The sequence below is a fragment of the Argopecten irradians genome, chromosome 1 (assembly GCF_041381155.1).
Source record: "Argopecten irradians isolate NY chromosome 1, Ai_NY, whole genome shotgun sequence".
Classification (NCBI taxonomy): domain Eukaryota; kingdom Metazoa; phylum Mollusca; class Bivalvia; order Pectinida; family Pectinidae; genus Argopecten; species Argopecten irradians.
The window spans coordinates 12,906,806-12,924,163 of NC_091134.1; the positions used below are offsets into that span (position 1 = coordinate 12,906,806).

At 33.0% G+C, this 17,358-nt stretch overlaps 1 protein-coding gene across 7 annotated transcripts in view; it reads right to left on the reverse strand.

Annotated features, from left to right (window-relative positions):
* LOC138318080 (multiple epidermal growth factor-like domains protein 6) overlaps window positions 1–17,358 on the reverse strand; it is a 163,694-nt gene that overhangs the window by 8,695 nt on the left and 137,641 nt on the right. For 5 of the 7 annotated variants that reach the window (XR_011207837.1, XM_069260205.1, XM_069260165.1 and 2 more), the window contains 19 exons: window positions 12,959–13,096; window positions 12,555–12,677; window positions 11,386–11,508; window positions 9,821–10,012; window positions 9,202–9,344; window positions 8,518–8,850; window positions 7,742–7,928; window positions 6,565–6,690; window positions 5,902–6,030; window positions 5,330–5,458; window positions 4,701–4,829; window positions 3,910–4,296; window positions 3,360–3,488; window positions 2,929–3,057; window positions 2,287–2,415; window positions 2,001–2,129; window positions 1,711–1,842; window positions 1,058–1,183; window positions 502–516 (listed from right to left, as the gene is read on the reverse strand). Coding sequence is in view for 6 of the 7 variants with exons in the window: in XM_069260205.1 (XP_069116306.1) it covers window positions 502–516; window positions 1,058–1,183; window positions 1,711–1,842; window positions 2,001–2,129; window positions 2,287–2,415; window positions 2,929–3,057; window positions 3,360–3,488; window positions 3,910–4,296; window positions 4,701–4,829; window positions 5,330–5,458; window positions 5,902–6,030; window positions 6,565–6,690; window positions 7,742–7,928; window positions 8,518–8,850; window positions 9,202–9,344; window positions 9,821–10,012; window positions 11,386–11,508; window positions 12,555–12,677; window positions 12,959–13,096 (2,928 nt within the window). In the remaining variant the exon portion in view is untranslated. The remainder of the gene's footprint in view (window positions 1–501; window positions 517–1,057; window positions 1,184–1,710; window positions 1,843–2,000; window positions 2,130–2,286; window positions 2,416–2,928; window positions 3,058–3,359; window positions 3,489–3,909; window positions 4,297–4,700; window positions 4,830–5,329; window positions 5,459–5,901; window positions 6,031–6,564; window positions 6,691–7,741; window positions 7,929–8,517; window positions 8,851–9,201; window positions 9,345–9,820; window positions 10,013–11,385; window positions 11,509–12,554; window positions 12,678–12,958; window positions 13,097–17,358) is intronic. The other 2 variants (XM_069260174.1, XM_069260214.1) reach the window with 2 other exon arrangements.

Consider the following 17,358-nt stretch of genomic DNA (forward strand, 5'->3'; position numbering starts at 1 on the left):
TTTCATCAAAAGAATAATAAATGAAGACAACATCTACGGTGATTTTTGTAGTACCAGAACTCCATGAAAATCGGAACTGAAACGAAGCAGACGACAGCCAGATACCATGCAACATAAAGTGAAGTCACAATTTGTTCTGTTTTAGGAACGATCGGCAATCACAGTTCGCTTTTCTTCCATTAATCATATCTTCTCAGAATATTTTTTTCGGAAATCAAGAAATAGCATGAGAATGTTACAATTACATGTTGGTTTTTGTTAATTTCATTGATAATGATACATATTTGAAAGCCTCCTGCTACAAAATGATGTGCTGTTTGAGTTGCATGAACAATTAAAAGCAAATGATCATATAGAACAATTCATGATATTATCAGAGAATTTCTGATAAATCAATATTCTAGGTATATTAAAACGTTCCTAGAACGGATATTGTGACAGCAATAAATATCAATCTCTTAATTACAACAACGAAGACATGGAACTGTAAGATATTTGTACCTGCGATCCACGAAGCTATTTAAAAACAAGAAATTAGAGGTAATGAATATGGGTTTGGTGGTCAAAATAATGATAGAAATCAAATATTTTGATTGGCTCCTCACTACTTTGAACACAGACCTCAACTGAATATATGTAAGGTATATGGAAGGAAAATGTAAATGTATTTCGATTACAATATTATAAAATGAAGATTTTCCTGGCTATGCGAGTTAATAAATTCGGCCTATTACATTAGATCAGCATTTTAAATTAGAAAAAAACTGCATGAATCAGTTAAAAAAAAAAATCAAATGCTGCTATTAATTCTCAATTTTTTTTTTAACATTTTTTTTTTAATTTGAACTTAAGAATTTGATTTCATACACAGATGGTCATATACGGATATGCGTTTTATATCATAAGCACACAACAATGATGTTTTGCTAATCTTAATAGTGTTATTGGTACGTGCCAATTTATAGATGGCACAATTATATACAAAGAGCGTCGCCTAGACCTAAGTGTGCTCAAAATATTCACATTTATGTCAGGCTGCATGTTTAAAATACTTTACCTGTTTCAGGTTTTACATCCTGGAGCAAGTCAAACGATTCCGATATTATAACGTTGTCCAACTCGTTTTCATCGCCATCTCGCTGCTTTTTCCCTTTATTCTTTCTACCCTTTCTATTTTTCTTTCCTTTATTCAGAACAAAGCAAGCAATATATACATTGATATATACGATCTCTATTTAAAGCGAAAGGTTTTCCAAACAGAAACTCTATGAAATCGCTAGCTAAAGCTCGTAGTAATATCAAATCTATATGAAGATATATATGAAATATGTTTATATGTCAAATATGAATATATAATTTGATTGCTAGAAGCTTTCAGCTTAGCAGGCACACATCTTTGTGTATAAACAAACTATACGGTATGGGAGCGAATGTCTTTTGGATAAAAGAAAGATATATGGTAACACAGCTATAATATTGAGTTTAATTCAATGGCAGATCTGCAGCTCTGAGTTCATAATTAGTCAATTAAAGCTTGTTAATTGAATTGAATTTTCTGTAACTCAATGGATGTAAACATAAAAAATATTTTGCTTCTGGTTTCGATATACATTTTAGTTCCTTATGAAGAAACGATTCAAGATATGAAAACGATAATTACCAGCAATAGCAAAGCGATGGATATTTGTGCTTAGCAAGTAAGTTACGTACCTTTATTACAGAAGCGCCCCCTATGTCCAGGTTTACATATACATTCCCCAGTGGCGTGATGGCATGTCATGTGATGGCCAACACAGTCACATACACCGGCACATTCTTCGCCATAGGTTCCCTCCGGACATTCTAAAACAGTCAAACAACTCATCAAAGGATATTTTCAAGAGAGAGAGAAAAACATAATATCAAACGATTTCAGTTAATTGTTATTGAATTATACATTTCATTTACGGTATTTTGACAATAATATTGGAACGCTAGGATAAAGTTCTGGCGTTACTTACTTTTGTCACACCTTTCCCCAGTAAATCCAGCAGGACATTTGCAAGTTCCCGTTATGTGATCACAAGGCATTCCCGGCTCACATTCACACATTCCGATACAGTCCTCCCCGAAAAATCCAGATGGACAAGCTATAATAATTAAAATGAAATATAACATACAATTACACAATTACAACGCAATGAAAATCACTGTAAAATATCGACTTCTATCGCAAGGTTTGCAATTTGCAACCGATTGAGCAGAGACATTCATCCTGATATTTTATATTGAAAGGAGAAAAAATACCTTTGTGACAATGTCTTCCTCGCCAGCCGGGTAGACACTGACAATGACCAGTTTCGTGATTACATGCTGCTCCATTTTGGCATTCACAACTCTCCTCACAATTTTGCCCATAAAATCCATGAGGGCATTCTGAGAAAACGAAAATAAGAAACATTTGAGAAAACCAAACCGGGATGCATTGATTGCATTCATGCTCCTGTTGATGAAATATGGAAGTCAAATACAGTAGTCGTGGTGTTTCTTTGTCTGAAAACCTGACAGTTTCATCTGCTTCATATAACTATTAAATAAACAATACTCCATGTGGTGATTAATCCCATCGAAATATTTTTAAATACCTTTGACACGAGGACATGAAAGTATGTCAGATACTGTCAAACACAAGTTGCCATTGCTCTAAACTTATAGTCCATAGGATGCAGTTGTGAGTAAAAAAACATAGCAAATACATTAAGTGTATATTACTAAGCCAGGGAACGGACAGTCGAATTATTTGATCGGCCAAGAAAGAATGTGGGCGATCGATCAATTCGTAGCACTGAGATTTTTTTTCCATGTAGTCAGTTAAACGTTTAATAATGAGAACATTTGAAAAAGTAAATTTTGTTATATTTTTTCATGTGTTGATTATTTTCTTCTTACCGGATTCGCAGCGCTCGCCACGGTAACCAGGACTACACGTGCATGCACCTGACGATTTGTCACATGACTCACTGTGGACACAGTCACAGGTGTAGGCGCAGTTAGGACCATATTTCCCTTCCTGGCACGCTGTGCAAGTAAGAACAAAGAACAAGGTATTAACTCCCCAATAGATGATATGGTGGTATGGTTTGATTTAATGTTATCATGTATATCATTTACCAATTAGCAGTTTAACATTATTGATTATTTCATTAGACTTTCATGAACACCATCTAAAGGAGGTCAAAGAATGTTTAATATTCAGGCATAAAAAACAAGATGGATTCTTTTTTCTTTTAATGATGTTATCATTGTATCCTTTATATTTTTGTAATGGATTAACTAAACTGAATTTGACTTGATTCCGGTGTATGCATTCTGAAACTTACTGAGTTCGCATGCTGTGCCGGTGTAGCCACGAGTACAGTTGCATACACCACTGATGTGATCACATGTCGCCCCATTTAGACAATAACAACGATACAGACAGTTACTGCCGTAGTGACCAGGCGGACAGGCTGTAAACAAACAATTGACAATCCAATCATGTATGAATAATTGCTAGGTAAATATTTAGCAAACGTATTTGTTACATAAAAAAATGAAAATAATTTAGCAAACGTATTTGTTACATAAAAAATGAAAATACATCTGCAATAGTTTCGTTAGTAATATGGTAATTCTGCATGATTGTTTTTGGTTCAGTATTTTAAAGAGAGTTACTTACAGAATGTTCATTTTATTGCGAAATAAAGAGACACTTCCACAATTTTTGTAAGTCTTGTGGTTTTAAACACATTATCTTGATTTATGTTCAGTGTCGCATATGTCTTTATTTGAGAATAAAAAATGAAGACAAATTTAAGGCAATTCTTTACTAAAATTTAATGTTATGTCAACATACATGTTTATGATAATAATTAATTTCAGTATACCCACCCTCTTCGCAGTCGGCACCCCTCCAGCCTTTATCACAGATGCATGTCCCTGAAACATGGTCACATACGCCACTGTTCTGACAGTTACACCTCTGAGAACATTCGACGCCGTACATCCCGGCTATACACGGCTCGGAACACTGGTTCCCCATCCATCCCGGAGCACATCGGCAGGTTCCGTCAATGTGGTTGCACTCGGCCCCATTCCCACAACTACAAACGCCCTGGCACTCGAGTCCGAAGAAACCTTCTGGACATGCTTTGTCGCAGCTACGGCCTCGCCATCCGCTGGTGCAGACGCAAGCTCCACTGATGTGGTCACACATTGCACCATTATAACACTGGCAGGGCTGACTACAACCGGGTCCGTACGTATTGTTTTCACATTCTAGAAGGGAACACATCACATTGTTTTAAAATCACATAAAAGAAACCCAAGAATATTCCAGTTAAAGCAAGGTCTTTTCTCATTTTTTTTCTTTTTGTATATACTTCCCAGATTTCGTTTTATATTTATATCTTCACTAAGTCTTTGATTTTCAAATCAGTCACAAATGTCACCAATATTGTTTACAATAAGAACATTTCCGTAACCGAAGAGATACCATTAAAAGCGTTATGGAACTTACAAAAAAATCATGTTGTGCTTTTCAAATAATTTCAAGGTTCGGAGCATTTAAAAAAATTCGACCAGGCAATCGGGTTAGCTTAAGGTTAATTTATACATATACATTTTAAGATAAATGTATGAACGTTTTGTCGTACAATCAAATAACAATATACTACACATACTCTGATCACATCCAGGGCCCCGCCAGCCAGGAGCACACATACACTCTCCGTTGGTAGGATCACACTCCGCACCATTACGACATTGACATCGCTCAAGACAGCTCGGACCATAGGATCCAGGCGAACAAGCTGATAAAAAGAATTAAACTCTGTTGTGTTTGTAGATTGTATCTTTCCTACTATGCTATCATAGTATCAATTAAGATAACGAGTGAATTTGAAAGCTGTTTATTGTGTATGGATCCGATGATATTTTCCTAGTTTTATGACAGTTCTAATTTATCAGGAGTGTTTATATAAATATATATACTTGCTCGACGTTGCCTTTTGAATCAGACTAGAAATTGGACTGTAATAAATTCATTATGCATTAAGTACTAATTAACTGTAATGTAATAAAAATAAAATTTGAATTTCATTTAATAATATTTCATCACCACTCATGATGAAAAGCAATTGAATATACTTGAAACAAATGAGACAAGAATTAACAAAAATACTTCTCTCAGAAAGAAACATTTATTTCCATTAGGGGATATAAGAAATAAAAAAAAGTGCAGCCTCCTTGTAATAACATAAGAATATTTTATATTCATACAGGTTAATGGAATTGTGACAAAGTTGTATACCTCTATCGCAGATTTGTCCCGTCCAACCGGAAGAACAATTACATTGTCCATCTCTGGGATTGCAGAGAGCATTGTTTTCACATAGACATCGTGATAGACATTGAGCTCCGAATCGACCTTGTGGGCAAACTGTGAGACAGACATCCAATCGTCGTCAAAACAGATTGAAAATATTGTGCATTCACAAAATATACCCCGAACATGCAACAGACTACCATTTTACTGATCAATTTAACTATATTCGTTTTGTACAGTCTCTATTATCCTGTATTTAAATAAGCAACTAAGCAATATGATTTTAAAAAAGGATTTTCCCCTTGAATTGACGAAAACATATCACATGTAATATTCATTAATCATATTTTAAGAATTTTTAAAGAAAACAAGCTGGGGTTTTGTTACGAAAACGAAATTAATAAAGTAGGGAAAAGTTATCTTTATTTTTTTTTTAAATTCACACTATAAAGAGCTTGAGTTTTGCAAAGAAATAGAAATAATAAATGGATATGTATTTCATTTCATTAGGAGCTTCATGTGCATCACACAGCAAATATAATCGAAAATGAACTTACTTTCTTTACACTCACGACCATACCAGCCGTCTGGACAAATACATTCTCCTGTCACTGGGTCACATGACCCGCCATTTTTACACATGCAGATATTTTCACAGTTGATCCCCCATGTACCCTCCTCACAGGCTGCAACAAAGATTGGTCGGTGACCATTAGTCCTAACGGCAAGGTAAGAGTTGTGTTAACTTACATACCCTAAGATTTCGTAATGAATGTCTCGAATGATAAGTGATCTTCCGCTTGTTTCACTTCCCTTTTATGTATACATAGCTATAAATGGTCTAAAACATCCTAACTTGTTAAACTTCATTAGCGTTATCATCAAAACACAATGTGCTGATAGAACAATTAATGCCTTAAAAGCAAAGTTTTTTTTGTTCAGGGAAGTCAATCATAAAGGACACTGCATATTGTTGTCGGATGCCCTTTCGAAATAAAATGGAAAGTACATAGATCTAGATATTCCATGTGACGTTGAGGCATAATATCATATTTTGATTTCACTTGAAAAGGTTCGACGAAATAGAACGTCGCAATAACTTCTGAGAGTTTGAATGCTAATTGCGGTAGACATATTTCAATTATTGGTATTATTTTTTTAATATTCGCTTATCGGAAAATGAACCAAAATTTTTTCAGACGGAGAATTAGGTCACTCACTATCTCGACAGTGCCTTCCTCGTCGCCCCGCCTGACAGACACACGCGCCTGTGTCAGGTGCACATTCACTCCCGCCGCACTGACAGCGGTGTCTACAGTACAGACCATAGGTACCCCTAGGGCACGCTGTAATCGTGACGTCAAACAAAACGTGATAACAAACAAAAGGTGAAAAACAAACAAACAATATGTACAGTCAACAATAAGTCCGACTTTTTTTGGCTCTCTCACCAACCGACAGTACGAAACTAGGAAGTAGGTCCTGGCAATCATCTTAAAATCAGCCGAGAAAAGAAAAACTTCATGCACGTCCTCATCCCCTATTGTGAATATTGGTGAAGATCCACCAAATATTTTCTGATGAAAGCTAGGGGAACTTTCTTGACGGCAAAATGTGGGTGGAGAAGGAATCATTGGCAAAAAATATATGTACTCCGATAGTAATAATTTAATGTGAAATATATGTATATTTCTTTTTAAAATTTTTGTAGTGCATATTAAAACTTGTATAATTATCATATACCTATGTATGATTGTTGACTGTACACATCAGTTAAAATGATCAAAACTTTAAACATTAAATCAAATGATGTGTCTATTAAATAAATATTCTATGTTGCCTATTAAAATAATACGTGATATAGTGCAAAATACCAGTTATACAAAAGAAAACAACAAAAGAGAAATTATCTACAACAAAATGATGTAAAATGGAACACAAGTTAAAAAGTGTGAGGTTGGTCTTCATTTCATTTGCAAAATGAAGGACAATTTATAACATGTATGCTATCTTCTTATAGGTTTAAAGGAACATACCCTTACCGAAATGGGATTTATACAGTATATTTTCAAACAAAAGCTTTTTATAATTGTGAAGAGTCCCCAAAAGTTTAACGTTAAAACACTACACTTGTCATCACTTCCTGAACCATTTTAAACAGATGAATTAAATGCTAATGTGTATAACGCGGTAAAGAACATAGATTTAAAAATCTTACATTTGTTTGGTGTAGTAACGTCATCTAGTGCCATGAATATAAATGATTTGCTGTGACAAATTTATGTCAAAAAACATCATTTTTGCTTCAGAAGCGAAAACAGCCTTCAAGAAAGATAGCATACACATTGGAATTCAACAACAAAACAGAAACACTCCAAGTTACATCACAAGTCTTACTTTCTTCACAGTCCTCTCCAGTTTTTCCCGCCAGACAGTTATGACGACACACACCGTCCACTGGGTCACATACCATCTGTTTACGACAGTTACACCGCTGTAAACACCCAGAACCATAGAAATCTTCTGTGCACGGCATCTCACACCTTTCGCCGTAGAACCCTGGCTGGCACGTACATTTCCCGGTCTGATAAAGAAAGCAATTGTCATCATATCAAAATTTAAAAGTAAAAATTAATTGCAATGACATTTTCAAACATTTTTTTTTCAAATAATAAAACATATCGTTTTATTTCTTTTGTTTTTCTTTTATGGTTTGTTGTTTTTTCTGTGTAAAACCTGAATTTGTTATTATGTATATGATGTTATAAATATATGTGTAACCTGTATTGCACTACACAAAAGGTGTCTCTTGTAGTAATACTCAAAGGTCATTAGTATATTTTGTTTGTTTGTTTGATTGATTAACGTCCTTTTAACAGCTGTGGTCATGTAAGGACGGCCTCCCATGTATGCAGCGTGTTTGCGTGTATGTTGTGCGAGGTGCGTGTTTAAGGAGACTGTGGTATATTCATGTTGTGTCTGCTTGAAAAGTGAACTGTTGCAATTTTTATAGTGCTATATCACTGAAGCATGCTGCCGAAGACACCAAACAACACACCTCACCCGGTCACATTATACTGACAATGGGCGAACCAGTCGTCCCACTCCCCGTTTGCTAAGCGCTAAGCAGGAGCAGAAATCATGATGGACACGCATCATTACCCTTTACTTACCCTTGCATCACAAGTTTTGGTGTTGTTGATATTACAGTCACATTCATTTATACAGTTGGATCCGAAGGTAAAAGTTGGACAATCCAGTTGACAGTTCTGACCGAATTTGCCAAGATCACAATGACAGTAGTAAAGAAGCCGGTTACAGTGACCACTTGAACATTGGTATGGACATGTGATGTTGCAGTTCGCGCCATAAAAACCACGTGGACAACCATCTTCACACTTCCGGCCCCCAACGGCTGGTGGACATATACATCGGCCAGTTTCAGGATCACATGTGCCTCCATTTTGACAATCACATATGCTGTTACAGTTATCACCATAGAAACCCTGTTTAAATAGATACGTTGTTATAGACACTGATTGGATATATATCAGGTAGTAAATAAATAAGATACAGATCAGCAAAGAAGCATTTCCAATTTCAGAAAATATATTTAGGATGTCTATATTCGGCAAACAGACATCTGGAAGTTCATGAGACCACATCTGAGAAAAACATTAATAGTCATAGATCTTAATCTTGTTATTATTAATCGTTAATATTAAACAAAAAATAATTGTGGACAAACTGACGAAGTTATGCATGTATTATAATGCTCCAAGAGAACGAGAGGAAATTGTTATGTAGACGGGACAAAGAGTTACATAAATCCTGAACATATTTCTTATTTAGTATACCTCAGGACAGGTGTGATTGCAGAGCACCCCGTGCCAGCCAGGTCGACAGATACACTCGTCCTGACGATCGTTACACGACCCACCGTTAACACAATCCTGACACGAGTACATACAGTCTGGTCCGAAGGTCCCAGGTATACATTCTAACATAAATCAAAATCAGATATAAATTTCTGTTTGATGATAATCTAAAATGTAGGTATCAGTTCTGTATAAATAGGGAAAATTGCTACTAAAATATTTTGATTTAGCAAATTCACATTTCTAGAATATGTTGTAAGTTGATAAGAAAAATGAAACGTTTCTGTAATTGTTCTTTTATGGTTTAGCTTGAAAATGAAACGAGATATCACAATGAAAACTACAGTTCTGTCTCACCTGGATACGATCCATTGAAAGCTTACAGAGAAAAATAAATACAGAAAATTAATATCATTTACAAATATTTAAAATCTAAAACATTCCCCAGTGACCAATATAAGTCTGTCAAGTCATCAATCGAATGTGAATGAAAGACAGAGCTTAAGGTTATTTTTGTTGTTGTTCATTCTCACCAGAAAAAATGAACGACAAAAATATAAGTAACAAACGATGCTGTGGTTTAACATACATGACATACCAAATTGTATTTCAGGTTCTGGAAGTTCATGAGACAAATGCAAATCTCCATCTTGTACTGGAATAATTGGTACTGGTATTGTGGTGGTCTGGTAACGTATATAACGTGAGAAGGGCTGATCACCCTTCAAAGGGCCTCTCTGTGGTGGGAGAGGTGGGGATGGGGTACGAAAACGATCCGTAGAGAAATCCACTGAAAATTGAACCACAACACCAATAATCAACCACTAAATAGCAAAAGAAACATAAAACATATCCTGTCTAAAAGGACAATTAAAACGTCCTAATTGGAAATATACATGTATATTTGCGGTAATTATTATTTTTTTATGTAAGTTCATCAGTTTACTATACTTGATATTAAATTTATCTTTTCTTTTACAGGAATAACTGTCAATTGATGAAAGTTGGAACTGAATGTGTAAAATGTGTCATTTCACGTTTGTGTGTTTTTACAGTACATACCAGAAAGGATATGCTAGATTGAGCCATTATCAGACAGGATATGAGATAAAATTAAAATGGAAGATAAAAACGAAATCCACAGACAGACAGAACGTGATATGAAAATTTAGCTGGCGACTGCAGGTAAGATAATTTATGGTGACTTCAGTAATAAGACACCTTTATCGTTGATAGTAACCAGTTTGTTAACTCTATTATATCATATGTAAACCTATTATATTGCTTGATAATGTATGGGAGAAATGAGAGAATATTTTCTAAGTTGACTGTAAAACGACGCTATAAGAAGCTAACATAATAATAAGAGAAATTATTTTAAACTAAAAATGTATCATGTATACCATTAGATAGATAATTGCATGACCATGTTTATTTTCCTAACACAAGTTTTTATATCAACTATAGTCATCAATTCCATTTTGTGGAAACCACTTAAAGGAACATATTATCTTCTGATGAGTAATGCGACCTGCAGAAATATATTCAATTAAAAAAGAAGACATATACGGAACGTGGTATACAATATATTTCTATATATCTATTTCTCATATTGATAACTGAAAACAAATGCTACAAGGCTTAAAGATAAAAAATAAAAGATACATTTTATAAAGAACATGAAGTATTGAATATTACATCTAACTACGCTGAAAATCAAGCATATTATATATAAATATTAAGATCAATATCTACATGCACATTATACTACTACATACTAGCTACTTAATGTCAAATGATAGCATTTTGTTCTTTTAAAATATTTTAAAAGCTTGCAAAGAAAACCTAGATATTCAGTATGAATTTTCTTTTTTCGTTTGCAATGACCCATTTAAGACATTATTTAATGAAAGTAGATATTATATTAAAACATATTATATATTTATGTCTTTTATTTATATGAAATGATGAAAGTTTTGTTTACCTAGTAATTTTCTACTTTGTTTCCGTTATTGTAACATTTACCTTGAAGTAAATACATTTGTCTTATTTTATAATATATTTCTTATTGTAATTTGAAAACCTTTACATTTTAAGCAATTTTAGCAACATCTACAAAATGAATGCTTTCTAATTCCATGTCCATTTTTCACTTGACCTTACCAAGACAGCGATGGCCGTCGAGAGCGAGTCGGTAGCCGGGCAGACATACACATGCGTATGATCCCTCGGAGTTGACGCATCTCTGTTCACACCCTCCATTGTCATTTAAACATTCTTGAATATCTATGGAGTGACAAGACATTTACCAACAACGTGAAAAAAACACAACAACAAAGGGAGATCACTCTCAGTGCCGATGCCAGATACAAACACAACATGTCATTACAATCGTAGGAAAATTCATAAATGTGAAACTTTGTCATTGGCATCAAATATCCTAACATTATGTTAATTTAAAAAAAATGAGAATCAGTTCAAATGGTCGTGACTTCATCAAATATCTCCTTAGAATTTGTCAACAAAATCATTTAATTTGTTATTTATTGAATTATTTTATTAGTCATTTATTGTTTTCTTGCTCACAAATATTGCAATTTCAAGGTTTCACATTGTCGCTTCAATGTATAATGATGCAAAGTCAAAAACTCACATCCAAAGTTTATTCAAAGAAATAACAATAAAATATTGATCATGCCCATGTGCCTCTTTGCATACATGGCAGAAGGGGTGATTTGCAAGGAGTACCCGGTGAAGGATAGAAGAGAAAAGGGACAAAAATGTGTCAAGTGACGGGGTATATTTAGACAATATCACATGCAGAGCAAAAGTACAAAAAGGATGAAAAATATGAGTAGTGAAAAATCTATTTTGATAAAAAATTGCATTACTCAATGTAAGCATGTAATTTACCACCGAGTTTCGTACTTAAACATTAAAGAGGTTGTTATTTATTTTAAAAATATATATTGCGTTGTAAGGTTGGAATATACTTTGATTCGTTTTCTTAATTAAGGATTGTAAAATTGCTTAGTGTTTAGTCTTACTTTGCGAATGATTCAATCAAATATACTTGGGTAATTTCCTACAGACTCATTGCATATGATTAAGGTAGGGTCTATCTGTGAATTGTGATATACATTATACAACTTAAGTTGCTAATGTGAGGATCAAAGTATGTTTTTTGCATTCATGGCAACAGGATATAATATCATATGTTTGGGGGGGAATGCATTACTTAAATGAATACAATGTACATGTATATGTAAATTGTATCTGCTTCTATTTATAAAATTGTACTTTATTCAAATCATCTAATAAATTTCACTTACCGTCGCATGCACAGGCATCCCTGTTAAGTTCGAACCCTGGTCGACATCCGCAGGAATACCCGCCAGGATTATTGATACAGTGCTGGACACAGCAAGCCTCTCCAAGTTCACATTCATTAGCATCTACAGTCAAAAAAGTTTAATAATTGTAGACGTAATTCTTTGGAGGGGCTCATATCTGCGCTAGACATTTCGCAGGTAGATATAATTTATCTAATTACATTATTGAATCATATAACATTTCTTAAATGCAAATTCATTATTGCGTTTGCCTGATGAAACATTGGTTGCACCAAATCAGCAAAGTTAATAAAAATGTTTATCTGAAGCATCCATTGCGAAAGCCTTAAGATAACACAACACTGTGATCTTATTCAATATCAAGTAAGTGTTAATATCCATACCCGCACAGGACTTTTCGTCCGCTTGGAGTATGTAACCATGGCGACAGCTACAGATTGGTCCACCTGGGCCATGACGACAGATATGCGCACAGCCACCATTGTTGACCATACAACTGTCCACAACCTCCATCTGAATCCCTGGTGGATTAAAAATACAAATTAACACCAAAACAGACGGAAATACATCCATAAAACACGAAACAGTCGCCATCTTAAAATCCAGGTAAACTTGATGTTTGTGACATTGTAAATAATGTGTGCTTGTAGATCTACCTGGCTGAAAATTACATCACAGTTTTCTGGAATATATAAATATGAAATGGTTTAGTAAACTGAATTCGCTAGTAAACAAAAAGTAGGTGTTAGTTTTCATTCAATATATACATATAAAAATGAGAATATACAAATTGAAGTTCATGTTTAGTATGCAGATGCATAATGCCACCTTACACCTATAATTTGTTGGTTACGTGTAAACAGCCATCATCGGTGTAAATAGTATATAAACATCATTGAATAAACAGGTTGATGTCGGTACAAACTTTAAAAAATACACCAGAACCCTTTTAAGGAATACATTTATTCAAAGCATGCCTTGCTCATTTCATGCAGAAAAAAAATCTTGAAGATGCTCCACCGCTGACAAATGGTATTTTTTCACTATCAAATACAGGAGCAGACGATTTAGTATTTTTCTTCAGTTTCAAAATTTGCTTACTTAACACCATTACCACTACCACCATTGAAAAGTTTTAGCTTCTTATTTTAGTTCATGTTAAAAATATGAAAAATAATTAATTGCATCCCGAAAAATGAAGTAATGATTGCGCATGCACCAAAGACGAAATAAATTATTTTATGTTATTTTTTGTGTTAATTCGGCATATATACACGATTAAACACCAATTATTGTTCAAATGATGAATATCATTTATGCTTTGTCGGCGATGGAGCATCATTAATGAAATAAAATTTAAAAAATAAATGGTCTCGCCATATGTTATATAGCAATACAGGGCTATGATATATTTTTGTGTGTTTTTGAATGACATAAAAAGCATTCATGAATGTAGTATTTTTTTCTGATCTGTTATTTTTAACATAACATGCATTGATTTCGAATTCCCGCGCTGTTATATAGCCTTTATTGGTTTGAATCGTTTTTATATATCCATCTGAAACCTTCAATAGCATTCTTTTTATAAAAAGATGTCCTTTTTCATTAAAGAAAAAATAAAACATATCAACAAAAAATACTTAACCATTAAATATAAATTTACATGCAAAATAATAAAGAAAATAAAACCGATATCAAAATCACATTTGGTACGTATTTTCTTTATATCAAATATTTTCAACATTTTCAACAGGAAAATATTTTACATTTGGTTTCATAATAAGGATAAAACATAATTTTAACATCAAAATAAAAGCAATTTTAAAGGAAAAATAGATCAAAGGAAAAGTGATATGTAAAGTCAAACTCAATGAACTATAGTAAAAACTCAGAACATAATATGTTACATGTATATTGAAACCCCTCTAAATCTGGATTTTCCGTCAGCTGCAAAGGCTAATTTTCAGTGGCAAAGTTTTGGCATTGTTTTCACTTGATGTTTTGTCAAATTTTGGTATTTGCATTTTACATATTGATATGCCTGCATTCATTATACGTGTTTTGGTAACTACTAACACTGGTTTTCAAATTTTTAAATTTATCAAATAAAATAACCTTCCATAACCAGATGAACTCTACTCTAAGATATACTCGATCTTTTTTTTATGCAAAACAAGTATCGTTTTGAATTTCCAATACATGTACATGTATCATAATTTATCTAACTTTGAAAAAATACCACGTCGACTCAAATTTCTGAATATCAAACAAATACAAATATCAACATGTTCATTTTTAGTCAGTCTAAAGAAGTTAGTGTGAAGAAAAAACTACACTTCTTTTGGAATGCAATGCAGTCTATATAAGTTCTGATGGTTCGTTAAATGTAGCGTGAAATTGTAATTGAGGTTGAAACAGGCTTATTACATGTAAAACGAGAGTGTATAGAGAGGTTCCAAGGCATTCATATACACAATAAATGCAACAAGGACAACAGTTCATGGCCTGGTGAAATGCCTTACAGTAAACACAATTTCCAGTATGGATGAAAACTAAATAAAGAAAAACAAAGAGTGCTCAATAATGTATAGAGGGGTTCTCAATATTGGAACGTCTTCAGGTCGTCAAGATATTGTCGTATATTTTTGTATAATTTCAGAAGTTATATAAAATATTGTCTTCCTATTTCTTTTAGTTCCAAAAAGAAAATACTGTACCAGCATTTAACCTCCATTTTACCGACCTTCTTTGCATTTATTATTTAGTTATATTTATGCATGTAGTCATAAGGTATATATTTGTGAAGTGATGACATATTTGAAATTGGATTTCAAAACTTACAAAATTATGGATTAGTGCCATCCAGTAATTTTATAATGAGTGATATATTACGACCTGATGATGCTCCTTTGTAAAAACGTATAAAATGAACATCCAAACCTAGCTAATCACAAATAACCGTTTTAGAAAATGATTTTTTTTTTCAAAATCTTAACATATAAAATAATTATTGTTTATATTGATACATTTTGAGGGGAAAAAACATAAAAAATGTATTCGTTATCTTTAAAAAAAGCACAGGTTATTGCTGAAACTGGCTCCTATATTCATGTCACTGACATAATAAGACAATAAACTGTAATATATCTAATGTCTACATCAACAGGATATATCTATACAAACCGTGTGTAAAATAAGAAAACAACAATTTTGAACGTATGTGACAACACAAAAACAACACAAACGAAAATACAAAGATGTATAAGTATGGCCTAATTACCTTGACCTGTGACCTGGTTAGCTTTCCGAACCTCTGATTGGTGGAAACGCCAAGAGCACAACGCAAAATGACATGTTAATCAATAATTATAAACGGAAATCTAATTACACAACACAGTAGTATGCATGTACATATATCAACTAAATTCTGCAACAGTTTAAAAAAAACAAGCGTTTTACGTCTTGGAGTAAATATGGATATTTTTCTTTTTTCAGACTTATGTCAATAGATCAATAAACATGTTTGTTGATCAAAATATACATGTACAAATTACACTTTCAAAATTAAAATAAGATATATCAGCATATATAAGAGTTTCACTACATATACGCTGAATGTGAAAAAGTTTTACTACATAAGAGAAAGATATTAATTTTGTACATTAAAACGCATTTACGTTGGTCAAATACACACATCAATCAAAAAAATTACAAGGGTGTATAACAATTCACCCATTCGCGAATTATCATGTAGATAACTATTATACATGTTTAACAAATTTGTAACCAAACCATTATTCATATTATCTAATCTACTGTTACAACATTTTCCACCAAACTAAAATTTCTATAATGCCTCACTGCATTAAAGAGAGGAGAACTTTTCGTAATGCTTTTCAATGTTTTGAAAGACATTCACTGTGCTAACAAAAAGAAGAATGCATATCATACATCGTAGTAATGTTTAGAAATAGTCTAACATAAAAATATAATGACTAAATATCGCCGATCTATATCACAAAAACAAAGATAAAGCACCTGAGAACGAGAGTTATGATTTAAAATTAATATAAATTTGCGGAAATATAGAAAATGTAACGTTATAGAATGTACATCAATATGATTCCAGGATGGATCTGATATGATCTCTACATATCCTGTCCATCTTATCAATTAAAATGAGAATCTAAACCATAAAGTACTAATATTAAAAGCTTAAGTTAAGTTTAATAATAAACATACCCATATCAATTACAGTCAAGAACGTTGCAGACAATGAGTATAGTTTATATGACTAAATACACATACATATATGTAGGATGTCGTTTGCATGCAGCAGTTTAACTTTGCGCCTTTCTTTCTAATCTTCAGTTGTTTACCAATCAATAAACATGATACATCAATTCAAGAATAGTTTCTAACATGCAACGATACAAATATATGTATGAACCAGAATTATTAGACAATAATATAACTTGGCATGTAACTTAATATACTGATATAGTTAACCACTGTTTTGACAATGATACATGTTCATTTATCTTTAAAACAAGCGTTCTATGTCATATACCAACACACAGTGTATATTTTTTTTACAATACCAAATTTTAACTTTGAGAAGTGAATAGCATTTAAACATATTTCGTAATGAATTTAAAGCAGAATACATACAAATACTTTGATGCAGAAGTATGTTAAAAACGTTATCTGATTTATTATTCAATTCTCATTTGATTCACAGTAAAACTGAATTACATTTACTTTAAACCGATCGTTAGATGAT